Source organism: Rhinoderma darwinii, chromosome 7 (assembly GCF_050947455.1).
Source record: "Rhinoderma darwinii isolate aRhiDar2 chromosome 7, aRhiDar2.hap1, whole genome shotgun sequence".
Taxonomy (NCBI): Eukaryota; Metazoa; Chordata; class Amphibia; order Anura; family Rhinodermatidae; genus Rhinoderma; species Rhinoderma darwinii.
The window spans coordinates 6318849-6337881 of NC_134693.1; the positions used below are offsets into that span (position 1 = coordinate 6318849).

The following is a 19033-nucleotide window of genomic DNA, read 5'->3' on the forward strand; positions in this document are numbered from 1 at the left end:
AGTCTTGTGGATTACTGTGCACTATATCTGTCCTATCTATTATCAGATCTGATAGACTCTCTCAAAGCCGGATATCTAGTCTGCCTAAATTATATTCTGAGTGCAGCGAGCAACTCCACCTCCTACGCGTTTCACCCTATTCTGGGTTCGTCAGGGAGACGTCAGGAGTTTATATGATCTGACTCATTGGTGTTTGGCAGTGAATGCTTCATTTCCGCGTCTTTTTGTGTATCAGTAAGACCCTCCCCTTCCGGAGGTTCGGCCGTCCGATAGCCAATCACTGACAGGTTTACTTACTTCCTCACCCTTCATGATTCCCAGCATCTCATTGGACCGATTCTATTTCCGTCATCCTGGAATGTTTATGCATCATCCCTATTGGTCTAGAGCTCTGTCAGTCACTGTGCCGATTCTGAGTATTCGTTCCCATGTAATGTATTGTCACATTAAGTTTATATCGCTATGTGCTGTATAAATGAATGGAGAGAAGTGCATGACGCTGATTGGTCGCTGACTGGTCGCTGATTGGTCACCGATTGGTCAGCGTCATACACTTCTCTCCACAACGCCCACTTGGTCATATAGTAAAACACGCACAGTTGTCCATTAAGAAACTCATTAGCATAAAGCTAAAATAGGTCATAACTCCGTCAAAAATGATTGTTTTTCTAAATAAAAAAAACACTGCTGTAATCTACATTACAGCGCCGATCACATCATGTACAAGAGAGGCCACTTATAATGTGGTGACAGAGACTCTAAGAACAGTTCTCGCTCTGGTCGGTCGTGAGCAGTCAATGTATTACATGAAGGTTTTTTTTAATGTGAATGGCCTCCATGTCATACTACACTTCCCAGGCAGCGGATTGAAGGGGGAGCTGGGAGCCGGAACCATGACAATCAGCTGATCGTCGCGGAGGCTTCATTATCAAAGTGATCATCCCTTAAGACAACCCTTTTAAGGGCCGGACATTAAACTTACAGGGTAACCACCTTCTGGAGGAGAGCTAATTTGCATACAATTTTCCCAGGGAGCATTGCCCTAAAGACTTCCTACCAGCTGGATCTCCGCAAGGAGAATCAGTACCTTACTAATAAATACGTTATTTCTCTTCTACACATTCACATCTAATTAATGAAGCAATCATGACATACAAGATCAGAGGGTCACAGAATAATTATGCGGGGCCTCTCTCTTTTAAGACTAGGGCTGCGATAGACCGCATCATTTGTGCACTTTTTTTGAACTTTGGGTGATAGACCGCACGACTCGAGCTTTAAAAAAATAAAAATAAAAAAATATTTCCCCTTTAAATGGCTAAACTGCTTTTCTGATAAACGAAATGGTCTTTTATCCATAACTTGCAGGAGAAGCAGCGTGCTCGGTCTAGACCTGACTCTTTGTACCCCTGGATTTCACAAGCAATTGAGTTGTATTATATCCCAGGGCAGCAGACAAACACTTTATTCCTGGAAGAATGTCGTAATAAACTTAAGATGCAAGAGAGTTTCTGAACAAACAATAAAGTCGTCTGGAAACGGTAATTTATGAGAATTACTCTTGTGCACCCATCTGTGTGTCTCATACCACAACCATCACCCGGTGCAGTGCTCAGGGCAACAACGACAGAGAAACTTACACGTTTTCAACTTGCAGCCCTCATCATCATATTTATCCTCATCCCAATCCTCATCATCCTCACTCGAATACGCTGGGAGTAAAGAAAAAGTAATCACCTGTATACTAGAACATCAGTCCTTTATCACTCAAAGCATATGTCCCCCTTTAAACATAATTTATATATACATACATATACACACACACACACACACACACACACAAAAACACACACAATCTACATGATAAGTGGTCACTGTATATTATATTTCAGAGCTGAACTCACTTTTCTGCTGGTGAAGTCACTTATCTTGTAATGATCCTGAGTTATACTCCAGAGCCACACTCACTATTCTGCAGTCTTCAGAGCTGAAATCTCCCAGCATTACCGGCTTGTTCAATGTCTACCCAGAGCTTGCTCTGGTGATTTTCATTCTGGCATGTGTCAATTTTACACCAGGCTCTGCAGAGTTATCTGATGTAGGAAAACCAAACTGCCCCCCTGCATTATAGGAGTACAACTAAGCTGTAAGGGAAGTGTCTGCCAACAAACATACTGACTGACTGTTTTCAATATCAGCAAGCATAATGGGGTATTCAGCTCTGGAGTATAATACAGGATGTAACTCAGGATCAGTACAGGATAAGTAATGTAATGTATGTACACAGGGACTCCACCAGCAGAATAGTGAGTGCAGCTCTGGAGTATAATACAGGATGTAACTCAGGATCAGTACAGGATATGTAATGTATGTACACAGTGACTCCACCAGCAGAATAGTGAGTGCAGCTCTGGAGTATAATACAGGGTGTAACTCAGGATCAGTACAGGATAAGTAATGTATGTACACAGTGACTCCACCAGCAGAATAGTGAGTGCAGCTCTGGAATATAATACGCGATGTAACTCAGGATCAGTACAGGATATGTAATGTATGTACACAGTGACTCCACCAGCAGAATAGTGAGTGCAGCTCTGGAGTATAATACAGGGTGTAACTCAGGATCAGTACAGGATAAGTAATGTATGTACACAGTGACTCCACCAGCAGAATAGTGAGTGCAGCTCTGGAGTATAATACAGGGTGTAACTCAGGATCAGTACAGGATAAGTAATGTAATGTATGTACACAGTGACTCCACCAGCAGAATAGTGAGTGCAGCTCTGGAGTATAATACAGGGTGTAACTCAGGATCAGTACAGGATAAGTAATGTAATGTATGTACACAGTGACTCCACCAGCAGAATAGTGAGTGCAGCTCTGGAGTATAATACAGGGTGTAACTCAGGATCAGTACAGGATAAGTAATGTAATGTATGTATACAGTGACTCCACCAGCAGAATAGTGAGTGCAGCTCTGGAGTATAATACAGGGTGTAACTCAGGATCAGTACAGGATAAGTAATGTAATGTATGTACACAGTGACTCCACCAGCAGAATAGTGAGTGCAGCTCTGGAGTATAATACAGGCTGTAACTCAGGATCAGTACCGGATGAGTAATGTAATGTATGTACACAGTGACTCCACCAGCAGAATAGTGAGTGCAGCTCTGGAGTATAATACAGGATATAACTCAGGATCAGTACAGGATAAGTAATGCCATGTACACAGTGACTCCACCAGCAGAATAGTGAATGCAGCTCTGGAGTATAATACAGGATATAACTCAGGATCAGTACAGGATAAGTAGTGTAATGTATGTACACAGTGACTCCACCAGCAGAATAGTGAGTGCAGCTCTGGAGTATAATACAGGATGTAACTCAGGATCAGTACAGGATAAGTAATGTAATGTATGTACACAGTGACTCCACCAGCAGAATAGTGAGTGCAGCTCTGGAGTATAATACAGGATATAACTCAGGATCAGTACAGGATAAGTAATGCCATGTACACAGTGACTCCACCAGCAGAATAGTGAATGCAGCTCTGGAGTATAATACAGGATATAACTCAGGATCAGTACAGGATAAGTAGTGTAATGTATGTACACAGTGACTCCACCAGCAGAATAGTGAGTGCAGCTCTGGAGTATAATACAGGATGTAACTCAGGATCAGTACAGGATAAGTAATGTAATGTATTTACAAAATGACAACTATTTCTGTAGATTAATTCTATATTTAAACTGTAAAATGGTGTTTAGAGGAGGACATGCAGTTTAAGAGGTCCATAGTATACTGTAATTCCCACCAATAAGGTTCAGCTGCCCATTTTCATAGTTATCTGGGGTATATTACAGAAAGATCGGGGAGTATGGAGGAAACTCACCCTGTTCAGTGTTGTATCTCCACTGGCGAAAGTTACGCCCCAGAAGGATCAGCTCGCGAGCTGCCGCTGGTCGAGATGGGCTATGCTGGTTAATAGAGAAAGGCACAAACGCTGGTCCTTCTGGGCCACTGATAAAAAAAATAATAAAATAAAATGGATTCAGCAGATGCCCACCAGACGCAGAATTCAGCTCATTACAGTCCACAAGGCCCTCACAACTTACTTGCTTTTTTCAAATACTTTGACGCTGGTGTCGCTGGCCAGGGAGGTGATGATGTTGAAAAGTTCTGTAAGAACGGATGGAAGAAGGAACCGAGAAACAGTCTGTGCGGAGCAGAGTTGGATGGAAGGACACCCTGCACGAGAACAGAAAAAACAAACACCTTCAAAGATCCCCCCACAAGGAACTAACACCGGGAAACAAGGAGACCCGATGCAAACGAGGACGAAGGAATCGGACACCAAACAGCAGCAACCGCTCTATGTCCTGAACCAACATCTTTACAACACAAGGTCTAATGTAATGACTTAAAGGGGGACTCCAACCAAAACCAAAGCCTTCTGTGTGTCAGTTTCTCCCGTTTTCTTTTACTATGTATGCAGCCTCCTGCCACGAGGTTATAATAGAGAGGATCACAGCTCGGCCTCCCTGACTATATACTTATAATCTCTTATTTAGGAGAATTCGGAGGGAAGGATAATCACACTGTCCTCCCCAGCAGGCAGAGTTGGTCATGTGATGCTGTGCTGAGGCATCATGGGATTGATAGCATAGAACAGAGGAAGAAAAAGCAGGGAGAAATCTAAAATTCAAGATGGCGTCTGATCAGATGCAGACAGGAGGCCGGACCGCAGGGGAGTAGAATATACATAAAAGCAGGACAGAGCTGCAGGGACCAGCTGTGATGTCATTATGTAGAGCTGCAGAAAATCCACGCTAGGAATATACACTGTGCTGTGCGCATTCTTATAGAGCAGTGTGCAATACAGTGAACCTTATAGGGGTTGTATCTTCTGGGCGACCTCGTTTCATATGCCCATGACCGGGCACCGTGTAACACTGAACTGTGGTCGCCCACCGGACAAACAGCGATCAGCTAATTATCCCGATTAGACAACACCTTCTAAGTGATTCTCCAGTTTTATGTAACTAAAGTTCATGAATTGTATAAGGAAAATTTCCACAACTTTCCAATATATTTTGAGTTTTAATTATTGACCTTTTTCAAGATCTTTGCTTGCTCTCAGTGAATGGTAGAATTCTTGTTTGCATTCAAGAGCTAAAAAAAACATCCAGATCATATCCAACTGACAATGGTGCGGGACTCGTTCCAAAAGAGTGTGCGGATACACTGTAACGAACCTTGCAGGACATGATCTGGACAGGTTATCAGCTTCTGAATGTAAACAACAATGCACCTATTCACTGACAGCAATAACGTTGAAGATGGTAAGGAATTTGAACAAGATATAGGAGAAAGTTTCAGAATGTTTCATCTTACCATAATAATAATGTTCACACGTCTTAACAAATTACGTCTGAAATTACGTCTGAAATTACGGATGAATGTCAGACGTTTTTGCAAGTACTTGCGTTTTTCGTGGCGTCTTTTACGGACGTAATTGGAGCTGTTTTTCAATGGAGTCAATGAAAAACGGCTCCAAAAACGTCCAAAGCAGTGACATGAACTTCTTTGATGCGGGCGTATTTTTACACGCCGTCTTTTGACAGCGACGCGTAAAATGACACCTCGTCTGAACAGAACACCGTAAAACACATTGCAGGTAATGGGCAGATGTTTGCAGGCGTAATGGAGCCGTCTTTTCAGGCGTAATATGTGGCGTAAAACGCCCGAATTACGTCTGAAAACAGTGCGTGTAAACATACCCTGAAGTGGTGGACCCCACTCTATTACCCATGCCGGCACATCACAAGGAATATCTGAGAGCAGACTACAATCTGAAAATAAGTTATATTATCGGTATATCCCGTGTGTGACATTCGGCGATCACTACTGCACATACCCAGCTGACTCATGAAGTTCGTCCATTGCAGGCAGGTGTGGCTGTATAATGGGTGCAGGGTGCCCACCTCACCCTCGTCCAGCTGTGTCTGGCGCTTCCTGTAGGGGGCACACATTAAGAGGACTGTGATTCTGGAGTCTGCACAGACAAGGTTTCTGGAGCCTGCAGATAAGAGACAGTACCTCTGAGCATGCTCCAAACTGATCCCGGGTCTGTCCGGATAACTCGGGACCTTCAGACTCTCTGTCTTGTGTCGTCGCCTCGTTCGCGGTTCTTCTGAGCGTTCGCAGACTATGTCGTCGGTGGTTTTTGGGGGGCCCAGCTCCGCACTGTCAGGCTTACTCTGGAAAAAGAATACAGATAGATTACAGGGGTGACAACGAAGGGCTCTTGCTCTCGCATTAATCCAACAGTCTGGTGTGAAGAACCAACCGTTTCATCCTTACCAGCATATCCCAGAAGCTCCTGCGCCCCCCGGCTTTGCTGGGAGGGGTACTTGGGTCAGTGCTGGGGGGTGACACTGACGAAGGAAGGCCTATCGGGGAAGGACGTGGCTTGCTAGATGGCTGAGCCAATCCCTTCATATCTGGAAGAGACTGAGAGGGAACCTTTCCTGAAGGCAAAACAAACAAGACAGATTATCTGCAATGAATGTGGACAATTAAAGGAGTTGTCTGAAAAAAAAAAAAAAGGTAGAGTTATTTTTTCAAACAAGATGTTGGAAGATCAGTGAATGACGTAGGACGGGTTTTGTTCATGCTTTTCTCTGTCCAACTGGGAACTGAAGCCAGTGATATCGAGAGGGGATCATAGGGCAGATCTGGGTCCGTTATTCCCACCTGTCCAGGCTGTTTTTAGGAGCAGAGGGAACGAATTCCCCCACTTGAATGGTGTGAACTCACCCTAAGAATATTTAATGAAGACAACCACTTTGAAATAGAAGCTAGCCGGGTGATCAGCCACGTGTCCAGCTTCAGATTTCCCCAGATACATATCTTTATAGGGGTCAGAGCGCTGTTTTTCTGATCAGAGCTCCAAATCTACTTCCCTTCATACAGAATAGAATTAAATAATAATTTTAGCTGCCTATAGTCACCACCAGGGGGAGCCGAAGGGCTTACTGGCAATGGTTGTCTAATGGAGCTCAATGAAAGCTCCCCCTAGTGGTCATGTATCGGTCTGTGAGAAGATTTCAGAGCTCTGTCTTTCTATTACCCAGCTCGGTGCCCTATAAAGATATTTTATGAAAAAAATTCAGAGCAGAATTTTGGAATTATTTATATGCAGAAAAAATGTAAACAATTTAATTTTTATTTTAACCCTATTTACTTACAGGACCCCTGTTCTCATTCAGGCTATTACCATTTGTTGATGCTTCTGGGTCTAGCGGCTTCGTAGGATCCACACAGAGCGGCATCTGCAGGATATGAAACTCGATGATGACATCACAGAGCGCATGGCGCAATGAACTGGAGAGACGCTCAGACAATTGGGAAGAGCTGATGTTTCCCTTCTCCCAGACATCAAATCGCACCAAAGTCAGAGGCGCTGAAAATCAGAAAAAATAAACATGGCGTCATAATACGGCATTAAGGGACTGGGGCCGTGGTGAACAGCAGCGCTCTCTACCTGAGCCGGCAGCGCTGGAATCTGGGGTATATCTGCTGACTTTGGTCAATGACTCGAAGGTGCTGACACTGAGCAGATGAGATGCAGCAGAAGGACAAACAAGAGGAGGTCCTGACCGCTCGCCATACGCCTGCGTCACTAGAGCGCCGTGCGGATCCACGAATGACAACGCAATGCAGGCGATACCTAAACAGCAAATAGACGTTACTAGAGAATCCCACAGCGAAGGACAGAGGAAAACCCTACAGAGATGTAATAACATCATACACGGTGGAGGGACTGAACATTATAACGTCACTATATCCGGGGTGGGGGATGGGAGCCTGATGTATCCTCTAGTAACAGATATATATATATATACACAGATGACAGGAACGCGGGGACGGAAACACTTTTACCTTTCCCTCCGGTGCCTTGTCCACCAGGCTTATTATACAGGAACAGGTCCAGCTCCGGGAGGGAGTGGTGGTAATAATGCTGCAAAATAAAGGGTCCGAACTCAGTATGAGGGGATCAGACAGCGGAAACACGTAGAGAATCACGTAGATCGCAACTGCTGACCCTGCGCTGAATGAACCCTGCCGATCACACAGGATAGACGTATCTATCTATCTATCTATCTATCTATCTATCTATCTCATATCTATCTATCTATCTATCTATCTATCTATCTATCTATCTATCTATCTATCTATCTATCTATCTATCTATCTCATATCTATCTATCTATCTATCTATCTCATATCTATCTATCTCATATCTATCTATCTATCTATCTATCTATCTATCTCTCTCATATCTATCTATCTCATATCTATCTATCTATCTATCTCTCATATCTATCTATCTCATATCTATCTATCTATCTATCTATCTATCTATCTATCTATCTATCTATCTATCTATCTATCTATCTCTCATATCTATCTATCTATCTATCTCTCATATCTATCTCCTATCTATCTATCCCATATCTATCTATCTAATATCTATCTATCTATCTATCTATCTATCTAATATCTATCTAATATCTATCTATCTATCTATCTATCTATCTATCTATCTATCTATCTATCTATCTATCTCATATCTATCTATCTCATATCTATCTATCTATCTATCTATCTCATATCTATCTATCTATCTCATATCTATCTATCTATCTATCTATCTCATATCTATCTATCTATCTCATATCTATCTATCTATCTATCTATCTCATATCTATCTATCTCATATCTATCTATCTATCTATCTATCTATCTATCTATCTATCTATCTATCTATCTATCATTATTTGGTTTATTTCAGTATCAGTATATCCTCCCTAGATACGGATTGTATACAGAAACATATTTAAAGTGGATCTGTCATGACAATTTGAGCAGTATATTATAGGGACAGGACTATTATAACAAACAGAACTAAAATAATATTGTGCTGTTTGGTTAATATCCGATAAGAAAGAACCGTGCGAACCCCCAGTTATGAGTCTGCTGAATTCACAAGCCCACCCCCCCCCCCCCAATAATTGACGGTGACGGCTGTGCCTGCTGCATACATGGCTGTCAGTGATTGCGGGGGGGTCGGGGGGAGAGTTTGGGGTGTCAGGCTCATGAACACAGCAGACTATGAGCCGCTGGCTGCATTATATTTTGATGTGGTTGTTTGGTATAATAGCCCAGCGGACCGGTCACTATAATAAGCCGCTCATCCTCACGACTGATCCGCTTTAAGCCGCTGTCGCTATGAAGATGGGCGGTTATCCGGTCCCTCACCTGGAAGTGATGCTGTCCATTACTATCTGTGTATTTTGGAGTGTGCAGGAAGATGAGCAGGTTCTGACGCAGATAGTAAGCCATGGCTTGTAGGCACGGCAGTGAGGACTGGGGGATGGTGAACTGCAGGACTTCTGTCGGCGGCGTTCCTCTCGGCTGGATAAACTGGTAGAAGAAATAACCCAGAATTATTAGGGGAGGGTCTGCGGCTCACAATATATATATATATAGTCCTGACAGGCCCGGGTCCTCACCTCCACATCCGCCGGGGTCAGTTTACAATTTCTCTGCAGCATGACTGTAATAATGTCCAGCGTGGCCTCATCCAGGCGCTTCCGGAGAACCTTCACCAAATCATCCGTGATCTCGGAGCCTGAGGACGCCATCAAAACGGTGACAATCTGTGGAGCCGTATCTAAAAGCAGCAGCCCCACGTCTGGCGCGTTTCATGCGGATCGCCAGTTCTCAGTTTGGAGATGTTGTCTGAGGCCTCTCGCCCACGACCACAAAACCACGGATATTTTATATATGTTAATACACTTTCTCCTCTAGTCTATACTGGATGTAGGAATTCACACATCTATAGAGGAGCCCGGTCATAGTCACGACTACTAGGGTTGTCACGATACCACAATTTGGACTTCGAGACCGATACTTCGTGTAGTATTGCGAGTCTCGAAAATCAAAACAATACTTTTCCAATAATAATAATATTTAAAAAAAAAAAGTTCTTCCATTTTCGGATGCGAGGCGTGATGAATTTTAAATGTCCATTTGCCTCACATCATAAATGACGCTATAAATTTGTTGTTACGGTTGCGACGATACGGAATGTGTGTCTATTTTATGTATTGAGCCTTTTATTTTAATGTTTATTGTATGAAACGGGCGTGTGTCGTTTTTTAAATTTTTTTATTTAACATTACTTTATTTTAACTTTTTTTTTATTTTAAAACTTCGATGTACTGGCACATATGTATATACTGATAGGACGCAGAGAGTTGTAGGGACGTACCCAAGTATGCCCTAACAACAGGAAATATGGTCAGACAGCCCTGGGGTCCTTCAATGGACCCTGGGCTGTTTGCCCATATATGGTATGTTCCTCAATCACATCAGAGGGATTCCCCGTGGTGGGATCCAAGGGGCATCCCCCTTCTCATTTACCCCTTGAATGCTGCGGTCAGCTTTGAGGAGGGAATAGCGGCTGAGATGAGAGGTTTCTCTGATCTCCGCCGTTAGAGCGGGGCTGCGGCTGTGTAATACAGCCAATGCCCTGCTCCTGACAAGTGAATGCGCACGATCAGCATGAGGTGATGCGGCCGGCGCTGCACTAATGAGCGGCGGCACTGGCCCTGAAGACAGAGAAAATGGGGGTGTTTTGCAGTGCACCCGCCATGTTTTTTCTTCAGTGCCAGTGCTCAGTAGTGCAGCGCTGGCCGCATCATATCATGCTGACCGCGCGCACACACTTGTTGTCAGGAGCGGGGCAATGACTATATTACACAACCGCAGCCCCGCTCTGACTACATTCATGTATTACAATACTAAGCTGTGCAGCCGCACAGCTTAGTATCGAAATACATGAATTAACGGTATCGAACCATTTGAGGGTACATGGCATCGAAATGGTATCGATATTTCAATGCATCGTGCCACCCTAATGACTATCAGAATGAAAAACCTCCATTCTTTACACTGCAGGCTGAGTTTAAGTTACCGGAGAATGGGGAAGACAGAGAAAAAAAGTTTATAATTCCAAAGTGACTTTGTGTATTTGACCACTTGAACCCATCAAACACCAGAGAAGCACCCAGGATTAGTCTACATCTTAGTCTCACCCGCTTCCCCGACGCCATGGACCAGCAGGAGAATGTGCTTATCCATCTGACCCACGGGCCGTGTAGAGTCTGTGCTCCGGGATGAAGGCAACTCCAGCGATAACCGGCTCCCCTAAAAAACAAGCAAGTGTGAGGAACCAAAAGACAAACAGATTATTTCTTTAGGCTCAGCCTCGGATGTCGCCATCTCACCGTCACGTCCTCTGTGAATATTGGTTCTTGACTACGAGACAGCGCCAAAGAACGAGACATTATAGGCTGGGATAAGTCCAAGTCCCATAGTCTGCCATTGCCGGACGTCTCAGAAAGCCTAAAAAAAAAACATTCAAAAAATAAAGAAAATGTTAGAAAAGAAGATCATTAACCCTTAAGGATCAAGCCACTTTTAGCCGCAGGGACCGCGAGAATTTTTTAGGCATTTTGCTAAACCCCATTCTGTCAAACATTGTAGCTATTTGAGGCCTTGTTTTTTGCAGGACAAATTGTAGATTTATTTTTTTTTGGTTATAATATTTCAATGCTGAATTTGTAAGAATTTTTTGAGATGGCATAAAAATAAAAAATAAAGTGTTTTTTTTTTATGCCATTTACGGTTTACTTCAATTGACAAAGTAACTTTAGTGTACGGTTCTTTATGAGTAATGGGATGCATAATATGTAAATGTTTTTTTACTGTTTATTCAATAAAAATGTCATCATAAAAACGATTTACTTTGACATTTTTTTATTTTTTTTTTAAACGAACGTGATGTCATACGTCTAATACTGCATATAAAATGCACTGGCATCTGTGAGGGTATATATAGGTAAAGACGAAAAAAAAACCAATGCCGCAGCCCTCTGCGAACGCCAAGACTACCTAATACACTATAAATAAATCTGCATTGCTGCTGAATCAACTTACAATAGGGAGGTTCTTAGCGCACATTTTGATAAAATTGTGTGAGCCCACCTGCCACGACAAGGCGACCTCTATGAGGTGAGTCTCTAACCTAAAAATACACCTCTGTTCTGGGTCTAAGCCTGCAGAATATACTGGGGTTAGATAGGAAACAGCTTTACTCTAATTAAAAGCAGCCTTGGGCGAATGGGAGGAGTGCTAGACCAAAAAGGAGGCCGTCACCACCTCTATGCACAACTATTGGAAGCAGATTCAGCAGTAATGCAGACTTATTTACATATAGAGTATTATGTAGTGCTGTGGCATTGATTTTTCTTCTTTACATGTAGTATTTACGGTCACAGCGTAACGTGCACAGGCACATTTTTCATTTGGTAAAATGTGCAGGATCAGACTGGGGGGGTGGCTGTCAATCACAACTATTCCCCAGTGGGCAACCCCCACCATCGCTTCCATGTACGGGATTCTGTGGGAAGAGGTTAAAGGGGTGTTTGACAGTAATTATTGATACTCCATAATTGTTTACTGAGTGGAGGGCCCACCAATCAGAATCTAAGGGACATGAGACCCCTTTTTTTTTCGGGCATAACCTGGTCACAAAGCGGAGAAGCAGAGTTGGTGCCGGAGCCTCCATTACAGTCTGTGGACCACCCATATAGTCAGGGACCCCCTATAAGAGATTTCCGGGTATGTTCACACGCAGTGTTTTGAGGCGTAAACGCCTCGAAAAACACCTAAAAAAAAACTAAAGATGAACGTCTCCAAACATCTGCCCATTGATTTCAATGGGAAAAACGTTTCGTTCAGATGGTGCGTTTCTTTATGCGGCCATTTGAAAAAACGGCGCGCAAACCCCCCCCCCCCTCGTAAAAAGAAGCGCATGTCACTTCTTGAGCCGTTTTTGGAGCAGTTTTTCATTTTATCAATAGAAAAACAGCTCAAAAAACAGCTGAAAATCGGAGGCTGTTTTCCCTTGTAAAGACCTCCATAATTTTACAGCCGTTTTTACTTTTGCGTATGAACATGGCCTTATAGTATATTCTATGGATCCGGACATTATATGGGGTTATGAAGCTTTTGGGAATGAATAAACAACCCTGTCAATAGGACCTCATTATATACATTTTTAACATGATTGGTTATTACAAGAAGACGCTGCACAATACGCACCGGAGGTAGAAGACGGATTTGGTGGAACGCTCCTGATACACGAACATGTTCTTCCGGTTGACGACAGAGAAGGCGTTGAGCACGGAGCGCAGGGACTGGATGGCTGCAGATACACGAGGCATCAGGTATAACACGGTCCCCGCCACACGGGTCCAGACCACGCGGCAGAGCGGACACTAACCTCTGGACACCCCCATGTTGGGTCCCATCTTCAGTCGGGGGTGGATATGAATGACTGTGCTCCACACCATGTCACAGGCAAAGTGCCCCGGAATAAACTGCATGGTGGCAGCGAGGTAATCGCGGGGCTGGTAACTCTCCTCCCCAGAATAATCTGCAAAGACAAATGAGACATCATAATAGAAGAACACAACCCCCCAAATAACAAGAAGAGCTGGCGCCCCCTGCAGAGTATATTAGGAGGAGTACTGGGGACCTTACCCTCCAAGTGCCGCCCCACAAAAAATTCCCAGTAAACAAGCAAGACGGGTGTCACTTCAGTTCTTATTGTGATGGTCACCCAGCTCTCCAAGACTTCTGAATGGCAACTCCTGAATTGATTTTTTTTTATTCCTCTCTGCTTGCTGTCAGTGAATGATTTGCATCCAAAAGCTAAAAATATCCCTGAGTTAGTCCAGCTCAAACAGCGGATGGTCTTGTGCAGGACAGTAGGTAGATTTGTGTCACTGCTCCACAGATAATTGCCTACAATGATACAATGCAACATACCCAGCAGCTGTGTGAGCAGGATTAGATCAGGATGGGCTTTCAACCTCTGAATGTAAAAAAAAATATTTCCATTCACTAACAGCAAGCATAGATCTTCAACATGTTCAGGAAAAGCCATTTAAAGGGTATGTTCACACGGCCTATTTTCAGCCGTTTTTGGGGCGTTTACGAAAAACTCGCTGTAAAAAAAGAAGTGCATGTCATTTCTTGAGCAGTTTTTCATTATCTCAATAGAAAAACAACTTTAAAAAACGGGCGGAAAAAAACGCATAAAAAAAACCGGTTGTAAATTGTAAATCACAGGCTGTTTTCCCTTGAAAAGCTCCGTATATTACAGCCGTTTTTTGTTTGCCGTGTGAACATAGACTAACTAAACGTTCAAAAAAACTTCTGACGTTATAGTGACATGTCGGAGGTTCTGATTGGTGGGGGTCAGAGTACTGAGATCCCCACCAATCGCTAAAACGAAGCGGCAGAAGGTCTCGTGTGAGCGCTCAGCCGCTTCGTGTCTGTTCGGCTTTTTATGGAAATCGATGTAGCGGAGTACAGACTCAATAGAAAGTCTATGAGCCCGTACTCCGATACATTGGCTATAATGATCCCTGTAGTAATCACCTTCATTCGTAAGCATCCTGGGCCGATACGAGGCGTAGGGACTTTCACTCTTCCAGATATCCTCCTCGCTCTCGGCCACCAGCAGTGTGTTACATAGATGTGTGTCATGCAGGTCCTGCAGCAGGAGACGCTGAGGGGGGAACACAGAGGATTTAAAGGGGTATTCCAGAGAAAAATGACTTACGGTATATAAGGATATGGGATTAAGATCTGGCCGGTGGGGGTCTGACCATAAGGATCACCACTGATTGGGAGAACGGGGTCCAGTGAAGCGGAAGGAGACGGCTGCTACTCCGGCCGTTCATGGCTGTCTATAGGAGTCTATGGAGAGTGACAGAGACGCCGGCTCCAGGGCAGCCACAGAGGACACAGGAGCCTGATCTCCCGATCACTGAGGGCCAGGCTCCCAACGATCAGACACTTATGGCATATCCTATGTCTTTCCCTGGAATTCCCCTTTAAGGATACAAACAACATATACTCCGAAACACCAACAGATCAAAGGTCACAATGGTCTAATAATAAAAAGTAAATTTTCACATCTTAATCATAATGTATATACTCAATCTGTGCTGGTGTCAGCTAGGGGCTGAAAACCTGTCCTGACCTAATACTTCTCACAGCTGAGGGTTTGTTACAGTTGTAATCAGTCTAGACAATCCTGTGTAATCATATGTCAAAAGCAAAAAAAAAAAAAATCTAAAAAAATCTTCAGTGCAGGTAAAACGTCCGGGCTGTTTAGCTCACAGAGAATTATATAGACTGTATACAATTGAAGCAAACTCTCAGCTGTGAGGATGTATTAGGTCTTTAAAAATTGGTTACCAGACATAGATGTAGACAAGAGTGCTTCCATTCACTGACAGCAAGCAATGATCTTGACATGAACATAGAGTCTATTAAAAAGTGGCAGAACATTTCATTATATAAAGATTAAGATTTATTTAAATACGACTGGATGATCCTTTAAAGCCTCCCTACACTTTAATAATTCTCCTGCCCGATGTGACACGGAGCGTGGAGAGGCCCGGGGAGCGGAGAGGCACGGGGCGCGGAGAGTTACGGAGAGGCGCGGGGTGCGGAGAGGCACAGGACGCATGGTGGGCAGAAGTTGTCGAGGCACCCGTACCAAGCCCGGAGAGTCTCCTGCCCGGGTCCTATTCTAATTAATATTATTGCCTCACCAGCCGTACTGTCCCGCGTGCACCCTGCGCCTCTCCTCGCTCCACGTCAGATCAGGCGGGAGAAATGAATCGGGGGGACACTTTAAGGTCACATCGTTTTTTTTGCGCTGTTTTTGACACGAAACCTGCACCAAAAAACTTTCAAAATTGACACCCACCGATTTCATTCTGAGGCGGAGGCGTCTTTTTCCCGCGAGCGAAAAAAAACCACCGCAGGAAAAAAAAGCGACATGACCTTTCTTGAGGCGTTTTCTGCCTCAAAAACCCCATTGAAATCAATGAAATTGAAATAGGAGACTGAAAAAAATACCGCAAACGGTCGCGGTGGCTTTTGACGCGGTTTTCGACACGGTTTATGCCAAAAAACGCTCATTATTTCCATTGCCTGTTGAAGAAAGACGTAAAAAAACGCAAAAAAAAACACGTGTGGTACCAAACCACTTAAAAAAAACGGAGCTGATTTTTCCAGGCAGAATGTTCTCCCTGCAAAAAAAAAACTCAGTGTGAACAGGGCCTAGTAGATCAGACAATGTAATTAAACGTGAAGGTTTGTAGAAGGATCGCCAGAAATGACATTCTCTCCTCGCTGTCTGGGGCGCAGTACGGACGTTCTTGGGAGAAATATCACATTTAATAACCCCCGGGCGTCAGGCCGGATCCGGTCCTTTCTCGAGGAGACGCGGGTTTACGTTATTCCTTTATTTCCGGCTGCTCTTAGAGGGTTAAACGTGGATGGTAAAGCGACTTCTGCTCTGATTTCCGCTTCAGTGATCCGCCGCCGCCTGTTTACGAGATTTTATCTGATATATCTGCCGGCCGCCGCCGGCTTGTTTTACGCTCATCGCTGTTTAATGCGCGGTACAAGAGTTTAAGTGCAGCAATTTGGAGGAAACATTGGTATTTTAATGCTGCGGAGACGCGACGGAGACGAACACTTTCTGTAACGACGGGACGTGCCGAGGAAAAGGCGAACGCGGCGAGACACGGATATTCCATCAATTAGGGGGAGTCATTGTTAACCCTCAGCGCCCTGACCAACCAATGAGTCCTAACAGAACCGCTGGACTGGGGGTCCTGAAAAACGTTGCGGATATTTATCAAATAGTTGCGCCATTTCTTGAACCTGCTGACAGCAGTTAAGACCCTTCCGTGTATCAGCAGGGGCTTGGATTATTTGAGGATGTCAGGAATTAAAGGGGTTATCGGACAATGGGAACCCATGTCCATATTAGGACATCGCAGACGAGGGTCTTCAACTCCGGACACCCGCTATGAGCAAGGTGAGCAGTTCTGGAGGACTTGGCCCGTCCATACGTTACATGATTGGCAATTTATTTGATTGTCGGACACGTAACGCTCCATAAATTGTATGACCGGACACGCTTTCGATAACAGCGACCGTGGTTTCAAATACATCACGCCCCTTACTCCAGTCTCCTGAATCCAGTGCTTCCATGTGGCCAAATAAGAGCCTGTACAAGGTCTGGCCACCTGTACATATATGTAACACTCTGTACATGTATGTAACGCTCTGTCACGTGACCACCAGAAGTAACAGACCCGGCACAGTCATTTACCTTAGCTCTAAGCGTGAATTGTAAGTGCAGCTCTGGATGTGACTGGAGTATAAAAGATGTAACAGCGGCGCAGGGGACTGTAGCTTAAGTTTTACTTCAATTATAAAAGTCTTTACCTGGTTGACCACACGGCAGATCTCCCCCACCTTCCTCACCACCAGCTGGTGCAGCCGCTGACTCTCTCCGAGCTCCTCCGCTTCTTGAGCAGCCACAGCGCTGTCAGCAGAGAAAATGTAAAGCTGGGACAAGGAGCAGGGATAGACAAGAGAACGAACAATACCAGACATAAAGGGGGTACCTGGCATGGGTACACACTTCCACCCGGTCCTGATGAATCTTCACAATCAGCCAAAACTTTGGCATCACAGGGCAGCGGGAGTCCTGATCGCTGATGAGGGCGTCTTCACACTCCGAGTCACTGCTGCCTGCGTCGTATCCTGCCACATGAGGGATTAAAGGGCTCGTCCAGTTAAACAAAGTGCAATTATTGTACAGTGAAAAGTTCTGCATCTTTCTTATATACTTTGCGGTTCAATTCCTCAGCACTTTCAAGATCTCGGCTTTCTGTCAGTGAATGGAGTGGTTGTAAAACGATATCAGTCTTGATGAGCTAAACGCAGCAGCAGCCTGAACCTCTCGCCTGCCCTGGACTCAACTCTTTACTTGTGCCGATACCTTGTAAAAATGTCTTAGGCCAAGTAATCCTTCCCTTGGCGTAGACTGAACCTGCGCGCGTGACTCTCCGGGCTTCGTGCGGTTTCCTCGGACACTGTACTGCCCAGCGTGCCTCTCCACACCCGATGGAGAGATGGCAGCAGAAAACCCGGATACTCAGTCTGGCGCAGCCCCAATGAAGAGATTATTACCGCCGCCATTCCGAACAAACAAGCAGATTCCACCGTGTAGGCAACACGATAAAAAAGCTGAACACGCAGGTCAATTATACACCAGAAAGGCTAAGTGTTAGGCCCTGTTCACATGGTGTTTTTTGCTGCGGTCTAAATCGTCTCCCATTGATTTCAATGGGAGGCGGAGGAGTTTTTTTCCCACGAGCGGAAAAAAAAACGCTCGTGGGAAAAAGAAGCGACCTGGCCTTTCTTCAGGCGTTTCCGCCTCTGACCTCCCACTGACATCAATGGGACCAAAGAATGCGTTTTTCGCCCGCGGCCGAGAAACGCAGCGAAGAACGCGGCAAAAGGCGTGCAGACACGTCAAAATCTGCCTCAAAATCCTGGACGGAATACGGCTATGCATCAGGGTTCAGCCTCGTCAGCTTTCTTACACTTGGCCTTTGTTGTATAAATGACCTGCATGTACAGCTTTTTATCACATTCACTTGACCTGAGGGTTCGGCCCCGGAACGCGTTGTCTGTGTGTACAATAATAAATCGTGTTTCCTACATGGTGGAATCTGCTTGTTTGTTGGGAACGGCGGCGGTAATAATCTCTTCATTGGGGCTGCGCCAGACGGAGTATCCGGGTTTCTCCTGCTCTCTCTCCATGCCAACACTGGACTATGTCTGATCCAGACCGGACTCCAGGCTGCCACCCACAGGGCACATCTCATCTTTTACTGTATTGGATGTTGCGCTCCCAGCGTATTTGACCGCCATTCATCGCCTCATCCCTGTATAGTTTGATGCACCATGTGCGCTTTGTGTCTTTTTTCATCTATATCTTAGTTCTCCGCA

At 44.6% G+C, this 19033-nt stretch overlaps 1 protein-coding gene across 1 annotated transcript in view; it reads right to left on the reverse strand.

The window, feature by feature from the left end:
* Nucleotides 1–19033, reverse strand: part of SZT2 (SZT2 subunit of KICSTOR complex) — a 108162-nt gene that overhangs the window by 25663 nt on the left and 63466 nt on the right. The window contains 17 exon segments of the mRNA XM_075832655.1: nucleotides 3894–4021; nucleotides 4117–4249; nucleotides 5919–6016; nucleotides 6101–6261; nucleotides 6365–6531; nucleotides 7281–7466; nucleotides 7548–7733; nucleotides 7946–8024; nucleotides 9326–9490; nucleotides 9580–9698; nucleotides 11167–11278; nucleotides 11359–11476; nucleotides 13238–13340; nucleotides 13419–13571; nucleotides 14582–14711; nucleotides 17459–17558; nucleotides 17641–17779. Of these exon segments, the coding sequence (XP_075688770.1) occupies nucleotides 3894–4021; nucleotides 4117–4249; nucleotides 5919–6016; nucleotides 6101–6261; nucleotides 6365–6531; nucleotides 7281–7466; nucleotides 7548–7733; nucleotides 7946–8024; nucleotides 9326–9490; nucleotides 9580–9698; nucleotides 11167–11278; nucleotides 11359–11476; nucleotides 13238–13340; nucleotides 13419–13571; nucleotides 14582–14711; nucleotides 17459–17558; nucleotides 17641–17779 (2277 nt within the window).